General features: G+C 40.0%; 2 protein-coding genes across 3 annotated transcripts; one reads left to right on the top strand and one right to left on the bottom strand.

Annotated features, from left to right (window-relative positions):
* Window positions 1-3,415: 3,415 nt before the first annotated feature.
* On the top strand, window positions 3,416-4,643 carry LOC110056801 (uncharacterized). The gene has a single exon (XM_020763346.2). The coding sequence runs from the start codon at window positions 3,512-3,514 to the stop codon at window positions 4,085-4,087; it is 576 nt and encodes a 191-aa protein (XP_020619005.2). The 5' UTR covers window positions 3,416-3,511; the 3' UTR covers window positions 4,088-4,643.
* Window positions 4,644-6,444: 1,801 nt separating this feature from the next.
* Window positions 6,445-18,488, bottom strand: LOC110056673 (acidic fibroblast growth factor intracellular-binding protein-like). 2 transcript variants are annotated; one of them, XM_089292015.1, is made up of 11 exons: window positions 18,250-18,488; window positions 17,530-17,728; window positions 17,026-17,152; window positions 16,325-16,428; window positions 15,760-15,816; window positions 15,197-15,285; window positions 12,574-12,682; window positions 11,796-11,865; window positions 10,486-10,572; window positions 9,282-9,382; window positions 6,445-7,741 (listed from the first exon to the last, which is right to left on the bottom strand). In XM_089292015.1, exons 1-11 carry the CDS (start codon window positions 18,329-18,331, stop codon window positions 7,657-7,659), a joined length of 1,110 nt encoding a protein of 369 aa, XP_089148141.1. In that variant the 5' UTR covers window positions 18,332-18,488; the 3' UTR covers window positions 6,445-7,656. The 2 variants fall into 2 exon arrangements, with proteins under 2 accessions (XP_089148141.1, XP_089148142.1); XM_089292016.1 differs by having other exon boundaries at window positions 17,530-17,600.
* Window positions 18,489-19,070: the final 582 nt, after the last annotated feature.

The raw sequence follows: 19,070 nt of genomic DNA, 5'->3' as shown, positions 1-19,070 counted from the left end.
AGTTTGCTTGCGAACGGCGATGAGCTTAACTTAAACCTGCCGAAATTTGCTCGTTCTCCTTACTTGTTTGTTTTGTCATCAGGCTTTTTGGCAGTGCCATAAATGACTGAGAAGAAAATAAAAGAAAATGGTGAACATTTTTGTATTTTAGTTTGCTACTTTGTCAACGCAAAATGAAACCGGTCTAGTTAGATGCCGGTCTAGATGGGAAAATCTAGACCGCGGTCAATATCGATTTCAGCCAATAATATTCGTGAATTCGGTAGTTCCTAGTGTTTGTGAGACGCAGCCATATAATAATTAGAAATAATGAACTTCACTGAGTATGTAAATTCATTATTTAGAAATAATAAAAGTATGAATGACTGACCCAGCGTCTCTTGCCCGATCGATTTCGGAGGCTTTTTCTCGCGCTATAAGTGAGACAGTTAATGCTGCCCTTGCTCAGGTACGTATGCAGCCTGAAATTCAGCAGTGGCGGATCTAGGGGAGGTCCCCCCCCCCTATTTTGGTTAATTGAGTTTAAGCGAGAATCACTCTTCAAATATCTATTATGTAGTTCTTATTCACTCAACAATTCGGCAGCTCACACTGCAACAGGAACAACGACAACGACAACGACAACGACAACAACCACTCAAAGGCCGAGGTAACAGGTAAATTTTAAGCCAAGAAATTGCTGCATGAAGAAAATGCAGAACTTTTAAAATCGGGAAATCGAATAATGCCTTTAGATGTTTCGATAATTCTTTGTAGCCTGTGAACAGGCTCACGTTGGAGCACAAACGCGCTCGGCGTAGCTGAGAGCGACAAATCCACGGGCGAAGCCGCGAGAGGAGAAAGTCACTTTCTTGGCGCCTCTTTCCCGCCGATCGCTATTCCTCTTCGTCACTCGCGTGTTTGATTCAAACGTGAGCCCGCTCGCAGGTTAAATTCTTTGTGACCTTTGTGACCTTTGGACGGATAGCTGTGTGACACACTTTGTTTGGCTTGATGAAGTCACGGCTGGGCATGTCTATTCCAGGCAAGTCTAAAGATCGTACACGTGGAAAGCTAAATTCATTTACGTTTAAACCATTATTGAATTTCAATAGAAATCAGACCTTTCACTTAACACGCCAAGCGATTTTTATTTTCTTCATGCAGCAGTTTCTTTTCTTAAAATTTACCTGTTACCTCGGCCTTTGAGTAGTTGTTCCTGTTGCAGTGTGAGCTGCCGAATTGCTGAGTGAATAAGAACTCCATAATAGAGAGTTGGGGCGGGGGGTTGGGGGGGGGGGGGAGAACGGGCTCCCCGGGCCCCTCCCCCAGATCCGCCAGTGCTGAATTTCAGGCTACATACCGCCGCCGTTACCTACTTGAGCAAGGGTAGCATTAACTGTCTCACTTATAGCGCGAGGAACAGCCTCCGAAATCGATCGGGCAAGAGACGCTGGGTCAGCCATTCATACTTTCATTATTTCTAAATAATGAATTTACATACTCAGTGAAGTTCATTATTTCTAAGTAACAAATTTACACTCGGCGAGATGAAACTTCATTATTTCTAAATAATTAATTTCTAAATAATGAATTTACACACATGGTTAAATTCATTATTTCTAAATAATAAATTTACAGTCGGCGAAATGAAACTTCATTATTTCTAAATAATTAATTTACACACTCAATGAAGTTCATTATTTATAAATAATAAATTAACACTTGGCGAGGAGAAATCCATTATTTCTAAATAATGAATTTACACACTTAGTGAATTCATTATTTATAAATAATAAATTTACACTCGGCGAGGTGAAATTTATTATTTCTAAATAATGAATTTACACTCCCGGTGAAGTAATTTATTTATAAATAATGGCATTTACAAACTTTATGATATGTAAATAACTATTTTAGAGATGACCTGATTTATAAATAATTGAAGTTGTTTAGTTTATTATTTATATATAATAACTCTATGGTAAAAGATTATTTATAAATCAGAACGTACCTAAAATAATTATTTACATATCAACGGACAAGTTCTTGTGTCTTATTTATAAACAAATTTTGTGGCGTTTCCAATTATTTATAAATAAGGGGAAAATGGCATAAATTCGGTCTAAATAATAAATTTACAAACGGCGCCCCATAAAAACCTAGCCCAAAGTTCACAAAGGATCGATTTACAAACGTGTGTGTCAATGTTATCCATTAACTACGCCGGCCTTGGGTCACGCAACAAGGAGTCTCTCAAACATCTTCCCCTCCCAAATTGAGAGTCTACGAACTCAAAATTCGCATACGAAACAAAAACTAAAAATGAATAAATAATGTTCCATGCAATGGTATTCAATCAATGTTGAAAGTTCGGTCGTGGTCTCTAATGGAGAAATTCTTGTGATTGGTCTCCTGAAGACCTTGTCGCCAATCCGTACATCAACAACTCTCAGAAGCCTGTCACTGCCTGGGTACGTGCACTCGATCATGCAGACGCCAGCTGTCAAACGCGTCAAATTGATAATTACAAAAGGGACCAATGGCAACTTCGCAATCACGTGCTTATCAGCCGCTAATGTTCCCACTCGGGTGGTGAAGAGTGTTATCACTTGACCTACTTGGCCGTGGTCAACGCGCGTGTTTGCAAGAATGTTTTCATCCGCAACGTGTTTGGTGAGACTTTCAGTCTCTGGAAAACGCTCCTCAAGTACCGAGGTCAAAATTTCTTCGAAGACACCGTCAGAAACATAATCCATGTCGAACACAGGCGAATCTTGAACGTGTATAAACTGAGAACTGAAGTATTTTGCAAACAAATTCCTTCCCTGGTATGGATTAGTCTCCTCCGCAGCCGTTTTTTGGGATGTCACGCAACGCTCCCCCAAAGAAACGCCTGCTCACATCCGAGCCACATTCTTTTCCTTTTGTGTTTGTGGTTTGTCTGCGCTCTGTTGAACAGACCAACCACATAATAGCAAAGTGTGAATGACGTAAGCTTTCGCGCGAAAAGGCCTGCGGTGCGAACACGCCGGGGATTTCTGGCTTTTGTTTCACGCCGCACCGCACGTCGCCAAAAATAGGCGGTGTTCGCAGGCTGCGATCATGACGGACGAATAAAAAATAAAAATGAAAACCCTAAGTGCTTCATGTGCTCATCGCTATGTTGGTTGCGTGGAATGTATCCACTACCATCGACCGAGCAATTTTGAATTGAGTGTCGCAAAACCAAAACAAAGGGAGCCCCAAACAGACGCAACAGACAAAAGCAACGCAATGAACCAATCATAATCGGAAGCCAATACACAGGGTAAAACGCGTTCGAGCAAGTCGCGGTTGTTCTTGGTTTAGTATCTGATTGATTGATTGATTGATTGATTGAGAAAGTGGTGCGAGATTTAGTGCCAATCGAAAAGCGTATAGGAATGTAAAACAAAGCATTAGTGAAAGGGGCTGTCAAAGAGCTCACGTATTTATTCCCGCTCGCCATCTCCTTTGCTCCACTCCGACAGCACCCCAAACTTCCTTCAAAATGTGTAGTGATATTACGGAAGGACGTTACATCATTGAAAACGTCGAGACACAGCGTTTCTTGTTCCAACAGGGACCAGAGATTAAAGGTAAACGCGGAGATGAAGGAGGTTGGAAGGCTTCTTCTGGCTTTGAGTCACCGTCAGTCATGGGAGCAGATGCAAACTACTATAATCGAGCCCACTGGAAGATAATTCCACAAGGCAATGGCGTATACTTGATCGAAAACGAGGAGACACGGCGCTATTTGTTTCAGGATGGGCCAAAGATTAAGGGCAATCGTGGAGATGAAGGAGGCTGGAAGGCTTCTTCGGGATTTGAGTCACCGTCAGTCGTCGGAGCCGATGCTAACTACTACAATCTTGCTCTCTGGAAGATAATTCCAAAAGGCGACGACAAATACTTCATTGAAAATGCCGAAACCGAGAGGTATTTGTTTCAGGATGGGCCGCAGATTCAAGGCAATCGTGGAGATGAAAAAGGTTGGAAGGCTTCTTCAGGATTTGAGGCACCTTCCGTGGTAGGGGCGGATGCCAACTACTACAATCGGGCCCACTGGAAATTGCTGAAACAATAGAATAAGAAAAAGGACGTGAACTGTTTGCTTTAGGGTTTCCTTGATTTTTCCTTGTATTTCTTATAGATGGTGTCGGTGTTGTTGGGGTAGTTTAAATCATTTTAAAAAAGTGAAGGTTTGTCAGCATAATAAACCCGATACCTCCGTTGGAAGATTCTCACCAGAATTAGAGCCGCAGATTCGGTATTGCCCATACAGGGCACAGAATTTAGATAGTGTCTGATAATAGTCAATTGTATTTTCACATCACGCTATGCGAATTCTTTCCGCTTCGGCAAAGCGTGACAACTTACAGAATACATAGACAGTAGATCACGCATTGATTTTAAATGCATCAAAAACCATATTGTGAGCCGAAATTAGCGCCAGGTCATACAAAATTAAAGAGTTTAGCAATTCAAGAATTGACCACAACATTATTGTATTTCCGTGGAATGTATAAGATATTGATATATTAGGAGCTTGAGTTCAGGACGGAATTTATTTAGATCTTGAGAGTGGAACATTGTGAACGAGATCGTCAAGGAGAAATAAACGCATTTATTGGACACATAAAGTCCTCTTGATTGGAACCGACGTTGTGAGTACCCTGGTCCCAGAGATTTTTCTTGATTTTTCTTCTTTTCGCGAAGCGGCGAACACGAGTCGCGAAGCGGCGAGAAAGAAAAACCCCTGGTTACCTTGGTCTTGAATCTCACTTTCATGCACACGCCAGCTGTCAAACGCGTCAGATTGATAATTACAAAAGGGACCAATGGCAACTTCGCAATCACGTGCTTATCAGCCGCTAATGTTCCCACTCGGGTGGTGAAGAGTGTCATCACTTGACCTACTTGGCCGTGGTCAACGCGCGTGTTTGCAAGAATGTTTTCATCCGCAACGTGTTTGGTGAGACTTTCAGTCTCTGGAAAACGCTCCTCAAGTACCGAGGTCAAAATTTCTTCGAAGACACCGTCAGAAACATAATCCATGTCGAACACAGGCGAATCTTGAACGTGTATAAACTGAGAACTGAAGTATTTTGCAAACAAATTCCTTCCCTGGTATGGATTAGTCTCCTCCGCAGCCGTTTTTTGGGATGTTACGCAACGCTCAACAATAACTTTTTGAGTTGAATGCTTCTAATAATTAGCTTACTTTGAAGAGTCTTCAGCTACATAGAAAGCTCGTTGAAGCGTCGCCGGTATTTTTCGGCGTCCATAAACAAAAACCGGAAATCTGTATGTTTATTTGTGACATCTCCCACGACGGGATACAACGATAAAAAACATTCCCTGATTGGACAAGTTTCAATGGGCGACTTTGACGCGAAAACGGTTTTGAAAATGGAACGGAAGCGGTGGTTGGCTAATTTCGTGAAAGGAATGTTGTTCGGGTGTGAGCAGCCGTTTCTTTAGGGGGAGCGTTGCGTAACATCCCAAAAAAAGGCTGCAGAGGAGGTATGGATAGGCAAAATTTACCTCAAGAAGTGCAGTGACAGATGTCCCCACCGTCCCACGGTATTACCAATCAAACGAACCAATCATATTGATTTGCGTGTTTGTAAAAATATCAAGCAATCCGAGCCCCGACCGAGGGTCAGATCCTGGCCCTGGCGTCTGTCCCAGGGAGTCTGTATGAAAGTGAGATTCAAGTCCAAGGTAACCAGAGGTTTTTCCTTCTCGCCGCTTCCGGACTCGTGTTTTCACCCCTTCGCAGCTCTCTCATGCGAAGAAAAATCAAGAAAAACCTCTGGGACCAGGTTAGCTCAAAGTTCACAAAGGATCGATTTACAAATGTGATATGACATGAGTCATGATATGATATGATATATTATGTGATATGATGTGATATGATATCATATCATATCATATATGATGATATGATATGATATGATATATGATATATGATATATGATATATATGACATGCTATGATATATATGATATGATATATGATATATGATATATATGATATGATATATGACATGATATATATGATATATGATATGATATATATGATATATGATATGATATGATGATATGATATGATATGATATGATATATGATATGATATGATATGATATGATATATGATATGATATATGATATGATATGATATGATATGATATGATATGATATGATATGATATGATATATATGATATGACATGATATCATGTGATATGATATGAGCCGCGAGAAAATCAGCGGACATTGATTGACAATTTTGACACCACCAGACTCTATACTATTTTTGCATGTGGTCGGGTTTCAGTCAGTATAACCTGCGATCAGGCGGTTTTTTTTTTTTGGAAAGCAGGAGGGAAAAGGGAGAAGAATATAAGGGAGGGAGGGTATGATCACAGGTTACAGTCAGTACTGTAGTCCAATTTCGAGAAGTTTATTCACGTTCTGCCAAGTCTGCCAACCGGTATTAAGCTCACCAGTATTGTTGTTACGGTTATACTCCCGACTATTAACGTTACAAAAATACGGAAAATACACGGTTCAGACGGCTTATTAATCCTTAAAGCACGGATTACAACCACGGCATGCAAACCTATACCAAAACCCAGCTCAAAGTTCACAAAGGATCGATTTATAAATGTGTGTCAATGATACCCATGATATGTGCCGCGAGAAAATCAAGGTGGCTATGAGCCACTGAACTTGGAAAATGGACCGTCTGTAAACAGTGACGATTTTGATGCCACTTACTTGAGGTTCTAATCCGTAGAGTTAGAGTTTAAGCCCACTGGCACTAAGAAAGAGTGCAAAACGAAACGGAGACGTGACACCGTTGAAAATATTTATGAAGTTTTCCGTGATCCCCGTCCAAGACAATTTAAAGAAAGTACCGCTTCTTGTCCGATTTTCTGTCGTTCTTTATTTTTCCAGCCAATATCAGTGATTTTTTTTCTTTGTTTTAAGAGATCTTAAAAATCAGAAAAAAAGAAAGATGTATCCAACGTAGTCATAAAATTAATACCACAAGGACAGCACTGCGTCTCGTCGGCTCAACAAAGTTAAGCCCTGTTCACCGGGGTTTCTACTTGGCCGGGTGACCCGTTAAAAAATCGTGTTAAAAATTGTGTAATAACTATCTAATTTGAAATAAAGTTTTACTATCTCAAATGTGTCGCGCACTTGTCTCTTGTGCCGAGTTTAAAGCCATTCTGATGCCGTTTAGTGAAGTTGTTCGAAATCGTTCTCTCTCCTTCTAAAAGAAGTGAAAGGCAGACCGCTTCATCGATCGCTGGCCAGACGTCACTCCACAAATCGCTCTCATCTCAAAAGGAAAAGTCCCGAATCGTAATAAAACCAACAGCTGCATAAAGCCCAATAAATTTCACTCCACATACGTGTGCTTCAGGGGTCGAAAGACTCGTAAAGAACGAAAAATTTGGTTGTAAAGTTCGCCTCTTCGGCTTCACAAGGTCTTCTAAGCATCTTTCATGTTGCTCTCACATTTTACATCTGGCAGGAGAGTGGAACTGCGCGCGTGAAATGCCGTGTACCAAAGCTAAGGAACTCAGCCAGTTGCTGAAGCCCTTGGCTTCAGGAAAGTCGTGAAGTTTCTTTCACTTGTTACTCAATCATGGTACATTCTCACAATGCACTTTTGTGAGACGGTCATGTAGCGGGAATACACAGGAATAAGGCGTTCAAGGCTGCTTCTGTGAAGGAGAAAAAACAAGATTAAAAATATGCTAAGTACAAAAAAAATCCCTAACAGTACAGAAAACAATAGCTTACAATGTGATCGGTTAGTGAACTGTAGTTAATTACGGTAACAGGTCGTTTCACCCCAAGTCCGTTTCTCCCCGAACCGTTTCGCCCAAACTCAGAGTCGTTTCGCCCCACAAAAAAGTCGATTCGCCCCGACCAAAAGTTTTATTAACGCAAATTAGAGTAGTTGGCGTCCAAATGTGTTTCAATTTCTATATTTCCTTCCTCGATATACCTGTCGAGGTGGTAACTTTCGCCAACGACCAGTTCGTATGAATTCGATTCGCCAATGTCCTGGATCAGTTTGTGTATGTCAGTTCGCCAACGTCCACAATACTTCCTGGAAAAGGTCTCAAATGTATTTACAAATCACCAGAGGAATAAAATGTCACTTTTGTAAGATGACATGGGTGTTTATAGGTTGTTAGTGTCGGTTGAAATTGTTCGTTTCACTCTCCCCAATCTCTCTCTCCCCACGCCATGTTGATGCGCTGGTTGATCGATAGCGAACCTGCGACCACGCGTGCCCTCTTTTCTTTCTTCGCCTGATAGCAAGTTTAATCGATGGCCGATCGTATTTGTAAAACTTTGAAAACCTTCAGCGGCTTTTTGCCCTGTAGAGTTTGAACCGTCTGTAAAACCTTTTTATTAATCGTTTACCAAGAGCGATTGAGTCTAAATATGTTTGTTTGTTGTTGCACTCGCATAGCAACAAAGTCAAACCAAGTCCGTTGATCGACCGATGGCCGATTGTATTTGGAAACTTAATAAACCTTCCCCAGCTTTTACCTGTAGAGTATGAAACGCCTTTTAAACCTTTCCCCTTTGTTTTTCACAGCAACAAATTAGTTTACTTAACAAACGACGTTTGAGTATAAGCTTCTAGTTGCGACCGTTGTAAATAGGTTTAGGCCACGTCAGCTTGGGTTCCGTTTAAAACTAGGTTCGGTTCGGTCGGAAATTAGTTTCTTGATGCAATTGTTGTAACGTGAATACGATAAAAGGTTGCAATAGAATTTGAACTGTGCAGTTATAGTAATAACATGTAAATAGGTTACGTAGTATTACTCATTAAACTATGAAGTTACACGCGGACGATGTGGTCCACTGTCTCTTCCCCGGGTGTCCCTTGCATGCTTATTTGAAATTTGTAGTACCGAATGTTCAATTGACACTTCTCCGATCCCACAGCCAAAAAATAAACATTATTTGGCCTCGAATACTCCCTAACCCGAAAGGGCGAAAGGACTTTAAGTTGGGGCGAAACGGACTTGGGGAGAAACGGACTTGGGCGCTTCCCGGAACAGATAACGTCCGCGGACAAATATCCGAGTATACGTATTTTCGCGCTATTGTTTATTTATTATTTTACCTTTTACTTGACAAAAAATACGACTCTACAGCCAGTGCAATACGGATATTTTGCGCCCTACCTTCACCTAATATGTTAAAATGGCGGTCTAGTGGAATAATAAATTAGTATCATACCTGTGTAAGGAGTCCAACTTGCTACATGTATCCACTAAAGAACTAAGAAATATCTCTGTCTCTTTGGAATCCCATTCAAGCTGTTTGCATGGCTCTATGAACTGTTGCAAAACAATAATAACAACATCCACATGTCAGTCGACCATCATGCAAACAGTTACTGTTTATAACTCAGAATGTACAGAGAATGTGCTGTGGAGGCGCGGTGGCCTCATGGTTAGTACGCTGGACTCCTGTTCGAGCAGTCCAGGTTCGAGACGTGGCTGGGGACATTGTGTTGTGTTCTTAGGCAAGACACTTAACTCTCACAGTGCCTCTCTCCAACCAGGTGTATAAATGGGTAACGGCGAATTTAATGGCGGGGTAACCCTGCGATGGACTAGCATCCAATCCGGGGGAGTAGAAATATTCTTAGTCGCTTCGTGCTACAGAAACCAGTGATAAACTCCGGCCTGATGGGCCACTTGGCTCGTATGCAGACTTAACCTTGGCCGTTTTTGGTCTCAATTAGGGTATGGTTTTTGCACTCTAGTCTTGAGTTGGGTACGTTTTTTTAGATGAAGCTTCTTTTTCATCTTTACCGATAAGACCATCAACAAAAGCCCTTCACAATGCCTTTAACATCGGGCTGAACTAGAGAACCGAAACAGGGTATCAGGTCTTAAATAGGGCATCAAATTCTCGGTCAGGTCGTAAATAGGGAGGGGAAAACGCAAATTTTGGCCATAAATAGGATAAGGGTTTTAGGAAGCGGGCCGCACACACCCACCCAAATTTTGTGGGAGTAACCTCTTCCCCCCGGGCCATGAAAATAGCAAGAGCGCAACGTAACAGTTTGTCCCCTAAAGGTATGAAATGTGGGAGGTGCCATCCCTTTGACAGCGGAAACACTTGCTTACCAAGGATAAAACAGTTCTCTTTATTAAGGCAGATACCTGAGTGCGTTAGGTGATACGTGTCGTACCTACGTTACTACTGTTAAGTACAATATGTTAGCATCACAAAGGTGAAATGCGTACATTCGTTTCGGATAACCCCTTGCTCTCCGTGTTACCGTCAAATATATAGTAATAATCAAGCCCCAATTGTTCGAAGGCTGGACAAGTGTTAAAAAACAAACCACGCTATCCACTGGATAGTGGTTTATCCGATGGATAGCGTTATCCACCTTTCAAACAACCCGGGCCAGGTAAATTACATATACCTTCTCCACAAAGTCACTCAAGACATCCTTAACTTCTTTACTATGAATAAGTCCAGCAGCAATGTTAAGCAGAGCTCGACAGAGACTCTAAAGTTAAAATAGAGACAAAGAAAAACAAGAAAACAAATAAACCGAGCAGTCGACGATTGTTTATTAATTCCGACACGGCATTCGTGTAAAACAGGCTTTAATTGAGTTTACTTTTCTTTAATAGTTAGCAATATTTTAAATCTGTATTCATAGTCTTTCGTAATAAGTTGTAGCTTTTATATTAAATTGTTAATGCCTGATGTATTTACCGTGTTTTCAAATAGAGATGATGATAATGATGATGATGAGTCATTTTCAAGTCTTTGTACAAAACTAGGCTGAAAAAAAAGTGTCATTTTTTTTCAAAAATTCTTTTAAATCCATTCGAGAAATCTTGAGCGATCAAAGGCAAAGAGAAACTTGTTTAGCTTGGAAAAGATCGCCCATGCAAAGGAAGTTCTTATTACAATGCGACTACTTAATCCGGGCCCCTTAGAAAATAGTTAACCAATCAGAACGTTTCTTGAGAACAAAGGATAGCGAACTTTTTTTCAAATAAACCAACAACATTGAAGAATACGAACAATAGATCTTAACAAAATTGAAAACCCAACAAAGTGCGAGGTGTTGCGAAACTCTCAGAAAACTTTACCGTTTGTTGATTGGTTAGTTTCGATCCTAAATGTTTTACACTATCAACCGTTTCGGTTTAGTTGCAAAATAAGTTTTCAAGCTAAATTTTCTAGCTAGATTTATAATTTATAATCATGATAATTCGCCGTCAAGGCCTCAATCTCTAAGAGTGTATATAACACTGAGGAGTCGATAGTATTTATGTATCCATGTTAAACAGACCCCTATTACTTCCGACACTAGAAAGCTACCAGTCCACTGTTCTCAGTTTGCATTTTAAGTCGTTAGCTTTCTTGTAGGTGGCCCGGTTTGATAAGTCGCAGTGTAACAGTTGGCAAATCCAAATTTACTTGATTATTATTCTTATTGTTATTATTATTATTATTATTTTTTTTTTTTTTTGCTTTTTGCAACTTATGTCCTTGAAGATATTAGCTCTACAGCTACTCTGTAAATTTCGAGCATAAATAAAGTATATGTACTCAATTTTTAAACAAAGCATATGTATGTATGTATGTATGTATGTATGTATGTATGTATGTAAGGGAAACAACTTTCACCTTTAGACAGCAAAGGATTTAAGATGGATACGTGTGAGCCAGAGCTTGAGATCATTAACTGAAGTCTGTGTTATCTCTTCACTGTACCTTAAAATTGGATTCCACAGACTTAGCGAGCTTTTTAGTGAACCTTTTGAAAATATCACCGCAGACCAAACTGAAAAACACAAACATTCAATACCATACATCAATATAGTTTTGAAGGAATATAGTTAAACAGGTAAGTAATCACTTATATTCGTTGTCTGGGTTAAATTCCCAGACTCGGCATGTTACATGTACGGTGTACATTACAAAATAAACAATTAACTATTTGAGCTTGCACGGACGCAAGCTTACCTGGAGGGTATGTTGGAATGCAGAGGGAATTACGCTAATTTATTCATGGATGAAATTCTCATTTGTTTGAACCTCCAAGATACAATGTAACGGGCGGGATGAGTGAACGTAAAGGCAAAGTCTGCATGCGGGCTAAATGGGAGAGACGCAATGGCCTCATAGTTAGTGCACTCGTCTCTGGATCGAGCATTCCTGTTTTGAGCCCTGCCCAGGGACATTGTGTTGTGTTCTTGGGCAAGACACTTTACTCTCGCAGTGCCTCTTTCTACCCAGGTGTATAAATGGGTACCGGCCATTTTTTTTTCGCTGGGGGTAGCCCTGTGATGGACTAGCATCCCACCCAGGGAGGAGTAGAAATACTCCTACTTGCTTCATGCTACAGAAACCGGAGATAAGCGCTGGCCTGATTTAAAACTGTGGGTTTTATGTATGTTTCAGTGTATGTTTTTTTATTATTATTATTTTTAATGCATAACAAGCAAATTTCATTTAAAAATCCAAAAAGCAAAATTATTTTTTAAAACACCTCCTGTGCTCCTCCACGATCTCTTTGTCATTGACAAACACTTTCAGATCTCTCAGCTCTTGAAGAAAAACTCTGTCAAATTCAGCACCCGTGTCTCCTACATCAGCAGCTACAGAAAAGCAAAACTGCAACTTAGGACATCTGACATCAAACAACAAAACGTCCTAAAAGAGAGTCTCGGGCAATTTCATACACAGCCAACCCTGTACCAGCAGACACTTCATCTATGCTAGATACATCCCAAAATTGGACACTAAGACACTTATAAATGGACACCTCTGAGCTGGGTGCCTAGTCCTCAGTGTGTCCACGTAATGACAAGACGTTCAATTTCTTATAAGAGCCAAAAGTTGGAGGTGTAGTAAGGGACATGTAACTGACCAATGTGTTAAATGCTGGGTTGAGAAGTCCAGGTTTGACTCTGTGTACATGTGCTGATGCAGGTACTATCTCCTTTCACTTTCTCCATGTGAAAGGAGATAGTAGACAATTGCACACAGGCTTACCAGGCTTGAACCCTAGTAAGGCTCATTGTGTGTATGTTTGTGTGAGATATATATACACAATGTGATTTACTCTCACAATGCCTCCCTTTGCACAGGGAGCCCTCACATCTGTTTAGAATATAAATAAAAGATTAACCTACCTTTATCATGCGTGATTTGTGTTTTCTGGTGGCCATTTTGAATTTTTAAAATGCAGTCGGCTAGTGCGAAGTCTGGAACCGAAATTACGGAAGTCTGGGATGGGTGGGAAAATTCACAAATTCTCAGAGGATCTGATCGCTCACTGAGGATAATAGAGCTCCGAGCAGGCTCTGAGCGATTTCCATAATTTCAGTTCCAGACCTCGCACTAGCAGACCGCACGGGTATTAAAAATTCAAACTGGCCGCCATAAAACACAAAACATGCATGACAAAGGTAGGTTAATCTTTTATTCATATTCTAAACAGCTGTGAGGGATCCCTGTGCCTTTACCCAGGAGTACTAGAGAGTACCATACTCTTTGGAAAATCCACCAAAATGCTGGGGGTTAGCCTGCAAGGTAGTGGCATCACATTCAGGGGGAAGCGTGAGACTATTATTACCATTTTATGCTACAAAAACTAATTCAAAGCTACACTAGTCACCAATTAATCTGCAAATGCAGACATATTTCCAGCTGTCACTTGTCTCTGCTGAAAATAGCGTCATACTATTTTCGGCAGAGACAAACAACAGCTGGAAATGTGTCTGTGTTTGCAGGCTAGTCACCAAAAGGCTTGGCTGTTTTTTTCCTTTATATTGTTCTTGGCCAAAAAGTATTATTTTGCAGATTTTAAGTCACAATAACATTGGTCAAGATCTGATTAGCTCAGACTGCTAGCCTGTGAACAAGGCAAAAAAATTGGACAAGTGTAAAAATAATTAGGTGAGCGAAGCAAGACAAAATTTTAATGATTTTTTTCCTCTCCAGACTGCTCTCAGCTAGCTCTGACCATCTGTGTCTTTCTCCACTCTGTGACCCAATCAGGAGCCTTATTTTAGTACTTATGTGTATTTTGGTCAGAATTAAATTTAAACATACAGTTTGATAATATGTACTAGGCTTCAAGAAAGAAACATCAAATTAGAGTTGTACATATTACAATTTTGCAACTGGCCTTCAATTCCATGCTGTAAAAATGACTACCTTCTCCCCTTTTTGGGAAATGTTTACCAAGTATTACTGTTACTAACTAAAGAAATGAATTTAAACTGAAACAACAATCAGAGAGTAAACCTGCCAATGACTTTAAGACAGATGCTTACAGATGATGACTTTGCGAAAGGATTGTGGACGAGAAGCTGTGAAAAGTTAGTGAAAGGTTAATAAGTTAGTTAATGACCTCATTAGAGGGTTTTATTTTTACAGAGCGGTGTTATGTATGGTCCTGAGATAACTGTTACCATCTAGTTAGTGTTAGCTAGTGTTAGCACAGCTGTATACGAAAGGATTAGCAATGAACATTGAAATGGATTTTAAGAACAACTTGTACTAAACAACATCTTTTTCTTGATTGGCGATGCAGGTAGAAGCTTCATTCTCTATTCATTTCATATTATGATGATAGACTCTTCTTTTACAAATGCCCCATGCTCCAATACTTATGCTTTTCCCCAGAAATTGTGAGATATGGGCTTTCGACCAAATAGATCATTGAATGATGCAATTCAAGAGTTTTCATTGGCTTACGCATCAGGGTATATGAGCAATTATATCATGTTCTACAAATATGGTAGCACACGCATAACTTTTGAGGGCAGTTTTAATTTTCTTTTATTTAAGCTTTCTATATTTTGTGGGCACTTTTAATAAAACAATTATTCCACTGGCGCTTGTTCGATATGAGATGATTATAGCCAACTTGGCGCTATACGACTCATTGGCTATCTATCATCGCATATTCCAACACATGCTTATGGAATAATTGTTTTATTTTTTCTTTCTTCCACATGTTTCTGGGAGGAGATGCAGCCTTGGTCAATAAACACATTTAAAAAAAGGTCCAGGCTGATACCCTGCCATCTGATGGCTGAACTAGCTTGGTCAATAACAGGTACACAGTGTTTGGAGACTTCATTAGCTTGTTTTAAACTAACCAGAAGAGCCTTCAACTGATCCAACAGTCCAATGGTCTAACATCTGCTCGGCACAGAAGACAAGGTCATCAAATGTCAGGTATGATAACCTATTAAATACATGGAAGAACCAACTTTTGTCGTCACAAACCTTAAACTCATTTTTCTGATGCGCATAACTCAATAACTCAATAAAAAACCTCAAAACACTTTCGTAACTAAGGTAAAAAGAAATCCACAAAGTCAAAAATAACAAGCCAGGTTTTTCCACTCTTCATTGCATGTCTTTCTTCTAAATTTAAAGCCACCAAATTAAAAAATGCCATTTTCAAAATATTACTGTCAGTGCCTTGGGGCAATAAATCATTTAATAAATAAACTTCAGTTTTAGGCTGGGATATGAAATAAATTGCCTCTGTCAGTCTTCTTTTTTTTTATTCATTTGTTTTAATCCCTGAAACCTTAGCTTGGCGCCATGTTTACAAGAATTTGAACATTTCAAAAACAGTCTGTTGGAAAGGTTAGAATGGTTTGTACAAGAATGTCTGACCACATAATGACACATGTGATTTGTTAACACCAACCTTTTCTTTCCCGTCTCAATCTTATTAATAGCCATAAAGCTAATGCATGCATATTGCCTGTTGAAAAAAAAACAACACACAATGAAAATTGTCTGCATTTTCTGTCTGTTCCAGTTCTTAGCTAACAAGTATCATCAATTTGGTCCCTCTAACTAGCTAGTGCTAGAAACATTGTGCTCTTTTTTACATCTATGTTATCTGTACAGTGTACAGTTGGTTGTAAAAAAGGCAAAGTCTGCACACCCAACAATGGCCCATCAGGCCAGCACTTATCCCGGTTTCAGTAGCATGAAGTGACCAGGAGTATTTCTACTCCTCCCTGGATGGGATGCTAGTCCGTCGCAGGGTTACCCCTAGCATTAAATTTACCAGGACCCATTTATACACCTGGGTGGAGAGAGGCACTATGAGAGTAAAGTGGCCTACCCAAGAACACAACACAATGCCCTCAACCAGGGCTCGAACCCAGACCGCTCGATTGGGAGGTGAGTGTACTAACCATGAGGCCACCGTGCCTCCACACAGTGTAGTTGTACGAGTAAAATACACAGTGAGTTTAAGATACCTTGCCAAAGGATCTGGCAGCAGGAAAAGCTTCTTTACAGTGTCAGCAAGTCCTCCCCCCTCAGTCTCTTCTATTGTCCTCAGAACATTTTTCATGTTGTCAAACTAAGGACAGTACATTGAAAATAAAAGAACATTTAGAATACTGCACAGATACCAATACTGTAATTTCAATAAAGACATGTCAAGATATGAGCAGAACAGAGACAAGATTAATCTATTTTCAGGGACTTCTTGATGCACTTGGACTGTTCACACCACCAGTGAGGAAATATAGAGTGACATAGTTTACATGATTTTGTACAGTACAATGACATGAGAGTTGACAATGAACTCAAAACAACGAAACTAACTAGTGGGGCATCAGAGTAGCCTTTGAATCCAAAACTAATTAACAAAAAATCAATAATTTATACAAAATGATGCCCACTTTTCACATTGCCAAATGGTTTTACTTTCCAATGAAAAATCCTCTAACTGTGAAAATTTCCATACGTACATTACTTTTGATCATGATGCCCCATAAAATGTATCTCTCTCCTAGCTGATCTACATACATGTACACTGCACTGCCTAATAGATTTAAAAGCACTCACAACTGTCAAGATCATTGTCACCTTTGAGGGAGGGTTCATGCCCACCGCACCTCCCCCCACCTTCCTGCTTTTGCCCCAAACCATGAATCCACCAATAACAACCCACCTGTCGGCGGCAACTTTTGAGAGGTATATTTGTCTTCTCACTGATGTCATCCAAGTCTTTCCTCAAACGTCCAGTCAACTTTTTGCCTAATAGTTCACGCACTACCTCCTTGTCAAACTGATAATACCTTATGATCCAGAAAGAAAAAAATGATGTTACTAAAAGAAACAGACCACTTTCCATATCATTAGTCAATTACATTGTTATCAGTTTTGCAGGGGTTTCATTAAGGGCCAGGCACAGGGTAAATTGACTGGCTGTGAGGACAGTTTTGCCAGCCTAATCAGACCATATGGAGGAAAGTTTTTCTTATAAAGATGTTCAGTTCAAAAAGTTTTGCCCGTGTGTGAAAACCAGTTACCCTTCTGCTGGAAACAAGTCATTATTGAAACCCTTGAGTGTAAGCACACAGTGAATTGAATAAAATTCATAAACATGTAATTTCAACTGTTTGTTAATTAGTGTGCAGTTTGTATGAAAACCATTATGTGAATAACCTCATACTTTTCGATAAGCATATCTTGAACATCTGGTGAAATCTGTAACAGCATCTGTTTGGCAAGCATTGGAGGAGACTGCAGGAAGCGTTCCAACATGAAGAACAAGCGAAACTGGTCATAAGTATCACTCAAAATGATGGCATGAGATGCACCAAAATTTTTGAATACTTCATCACATTCTCTCCTCTGAGCAGCTTCATTTTCTGGTAGATTAGAGAAACATTGATTTAATTGCACAACACTTATTTTTTGTTTTTAACATTCATAGGGCTTGGAACGTGTCCTATAAAAGCCTTCCGCATTACTTAAAACATTGAAAATTGAATAACTGCTTGTTTAGGTTTAAGTGTGACTCAGACACTCCCTCCCTCCCTGCCATGTTACACATACATGTACCACTCCCCCTCCAGCCCATTCTCACCTTGTTGAAAACATAAGGCTATTACTAACTGATACCAGGTATTTTTTTATGTATTTTTTGTCCTTTTTACTTTTCTTTACAAGCGTGATTAATTAATTCAAAATTAAATTAATGCCATATAATTTCATCTCTAACACGACTTGAGCTTATATAATCTGAACTTCCTCAAAAAACATTTTTCCCCAGGAAAACTTCAGTTGCCAAGTAAGCCTAATACATAGATTTAGGCAAGCCTAAGGCCGCCGTAAACAGGTGTTAAATTAAACTACCAAATAACTCATTGACCACAACGCGAAGCCTTACCAGAGAAGCCTTCCAACCACAAGCAGTAAACTTGAAGATCAATAAAAGTGGGATCCATGAAGAATACATCTATGTCTTCCATGTTTTCTTTTAATGACAGTCAACGAGTGTTAGGCTGCTTCCAAAATTAGCATGTTGGCTCGATAAATGCGTTATTCTTGCCCAAAATGTTCCACTATCAACACCTCTGCTTTGTCTCGTCCGCCGACTCGTCCGCCATCTTCTTCACGGCGACTCGAATCAGCGGTCTTACGTTCCAATGCGCCTAAATGTGTATGATGCACCATTTATACCTGAGCGGAGAGTCTCATGAACTGATGTCAAACTGTCTGCCAAAACGAAAGTTGAAAGCTAATTTTCTCAAAGGATAAATCTCCCCATGCTTTCTGCCTTTGGGGTTTGGCAATAAATAAAATCATGCCCCCTCTTGCCATTTAAGGAGTGTTGGAAATTTTAAAAAGAATACCATTTCCCAGGTTTTTTTGTGTTGATATCCGAACTGGGGCACACGCACGGCAACATTCCGAAAATGCTCTGAAAAGAGTGGCAGTGCTCTGAATATTACTTGGGTTCAATTTCTGCTAGCTTCTGCTCATACTGTTCTATTCCATGAATGAAGAGTCTTACCCCTACTGTACTGACAAGAAACACTGTTGAGTCGGCACTGACAAAAAAGTTTTTCACTAGGAGGTTTCACTAGGTTTTTCACAAGGAGGGCATGCGCATGTAAGGACTGTAAGAGTCCAAAGTACACCGTGCTCCGGTGGGCGGTTTATGTTTATGACAAATAAGGCAATGCTGTGGCCACAGGGGCGGATCCA

The sequence above is a fragment of the Orbicella faveolata genome, unplaced genomic scaffold, assembly GCF_042242905.1.
Source record: "Orbicella faveolata isolate gen_17 unplaced genomic scaffold, um_ofav_v1 contig_24, whole genome shotgun sequence".
Classification (NCBI taxonomy): domain Eukaryota; kingdom Metazoa; phylum Cnidaria; class Anthozoa; order Scleractinia; family Merulinidae; genus Orbicella; species Orbicella faveolata.
The sequence above is the reverse complement of the archived record's forward strand: the minus strand, read 5'-3'. Positions and strand labels throughout refer to the sequence as shown.

What these genes read in the sequence shown, in the direction of transcription:
- LOC110056801 (XM_020763346.2), top strand. Translation starts at nt 3,512, where the DNA reads ATGTGTAGTGATATTACGGAAGGACGTTACATCATTGAAAACGTCGAG.
- LOC110056673 (XM_089292015.1), bottom strand. Translation starts at nt 18,331, where the DNA reads ATGGAAGACATAGATGTATTCTTCATGGATCCCACTTTTATTGATCTT. An exon ending in ATCGTGGAGGAGCACAGGAG is followed by an intron (nt 11,866 to 12,573) that starts GTGTTTTAAAAA and finishes TGTGTTTTTCAG; the next exon opens with TTTGGTCTGCGGTGATATTT. An exon ending in AAGTTGGACTCCTTACACAG is followed by an intron (nt 7,742 to 9,281) that starts GTATGATACTAA and finishes TCTCCTTCACAG; the next exon opens with AAGCAGCCTTGAACGCCTTA.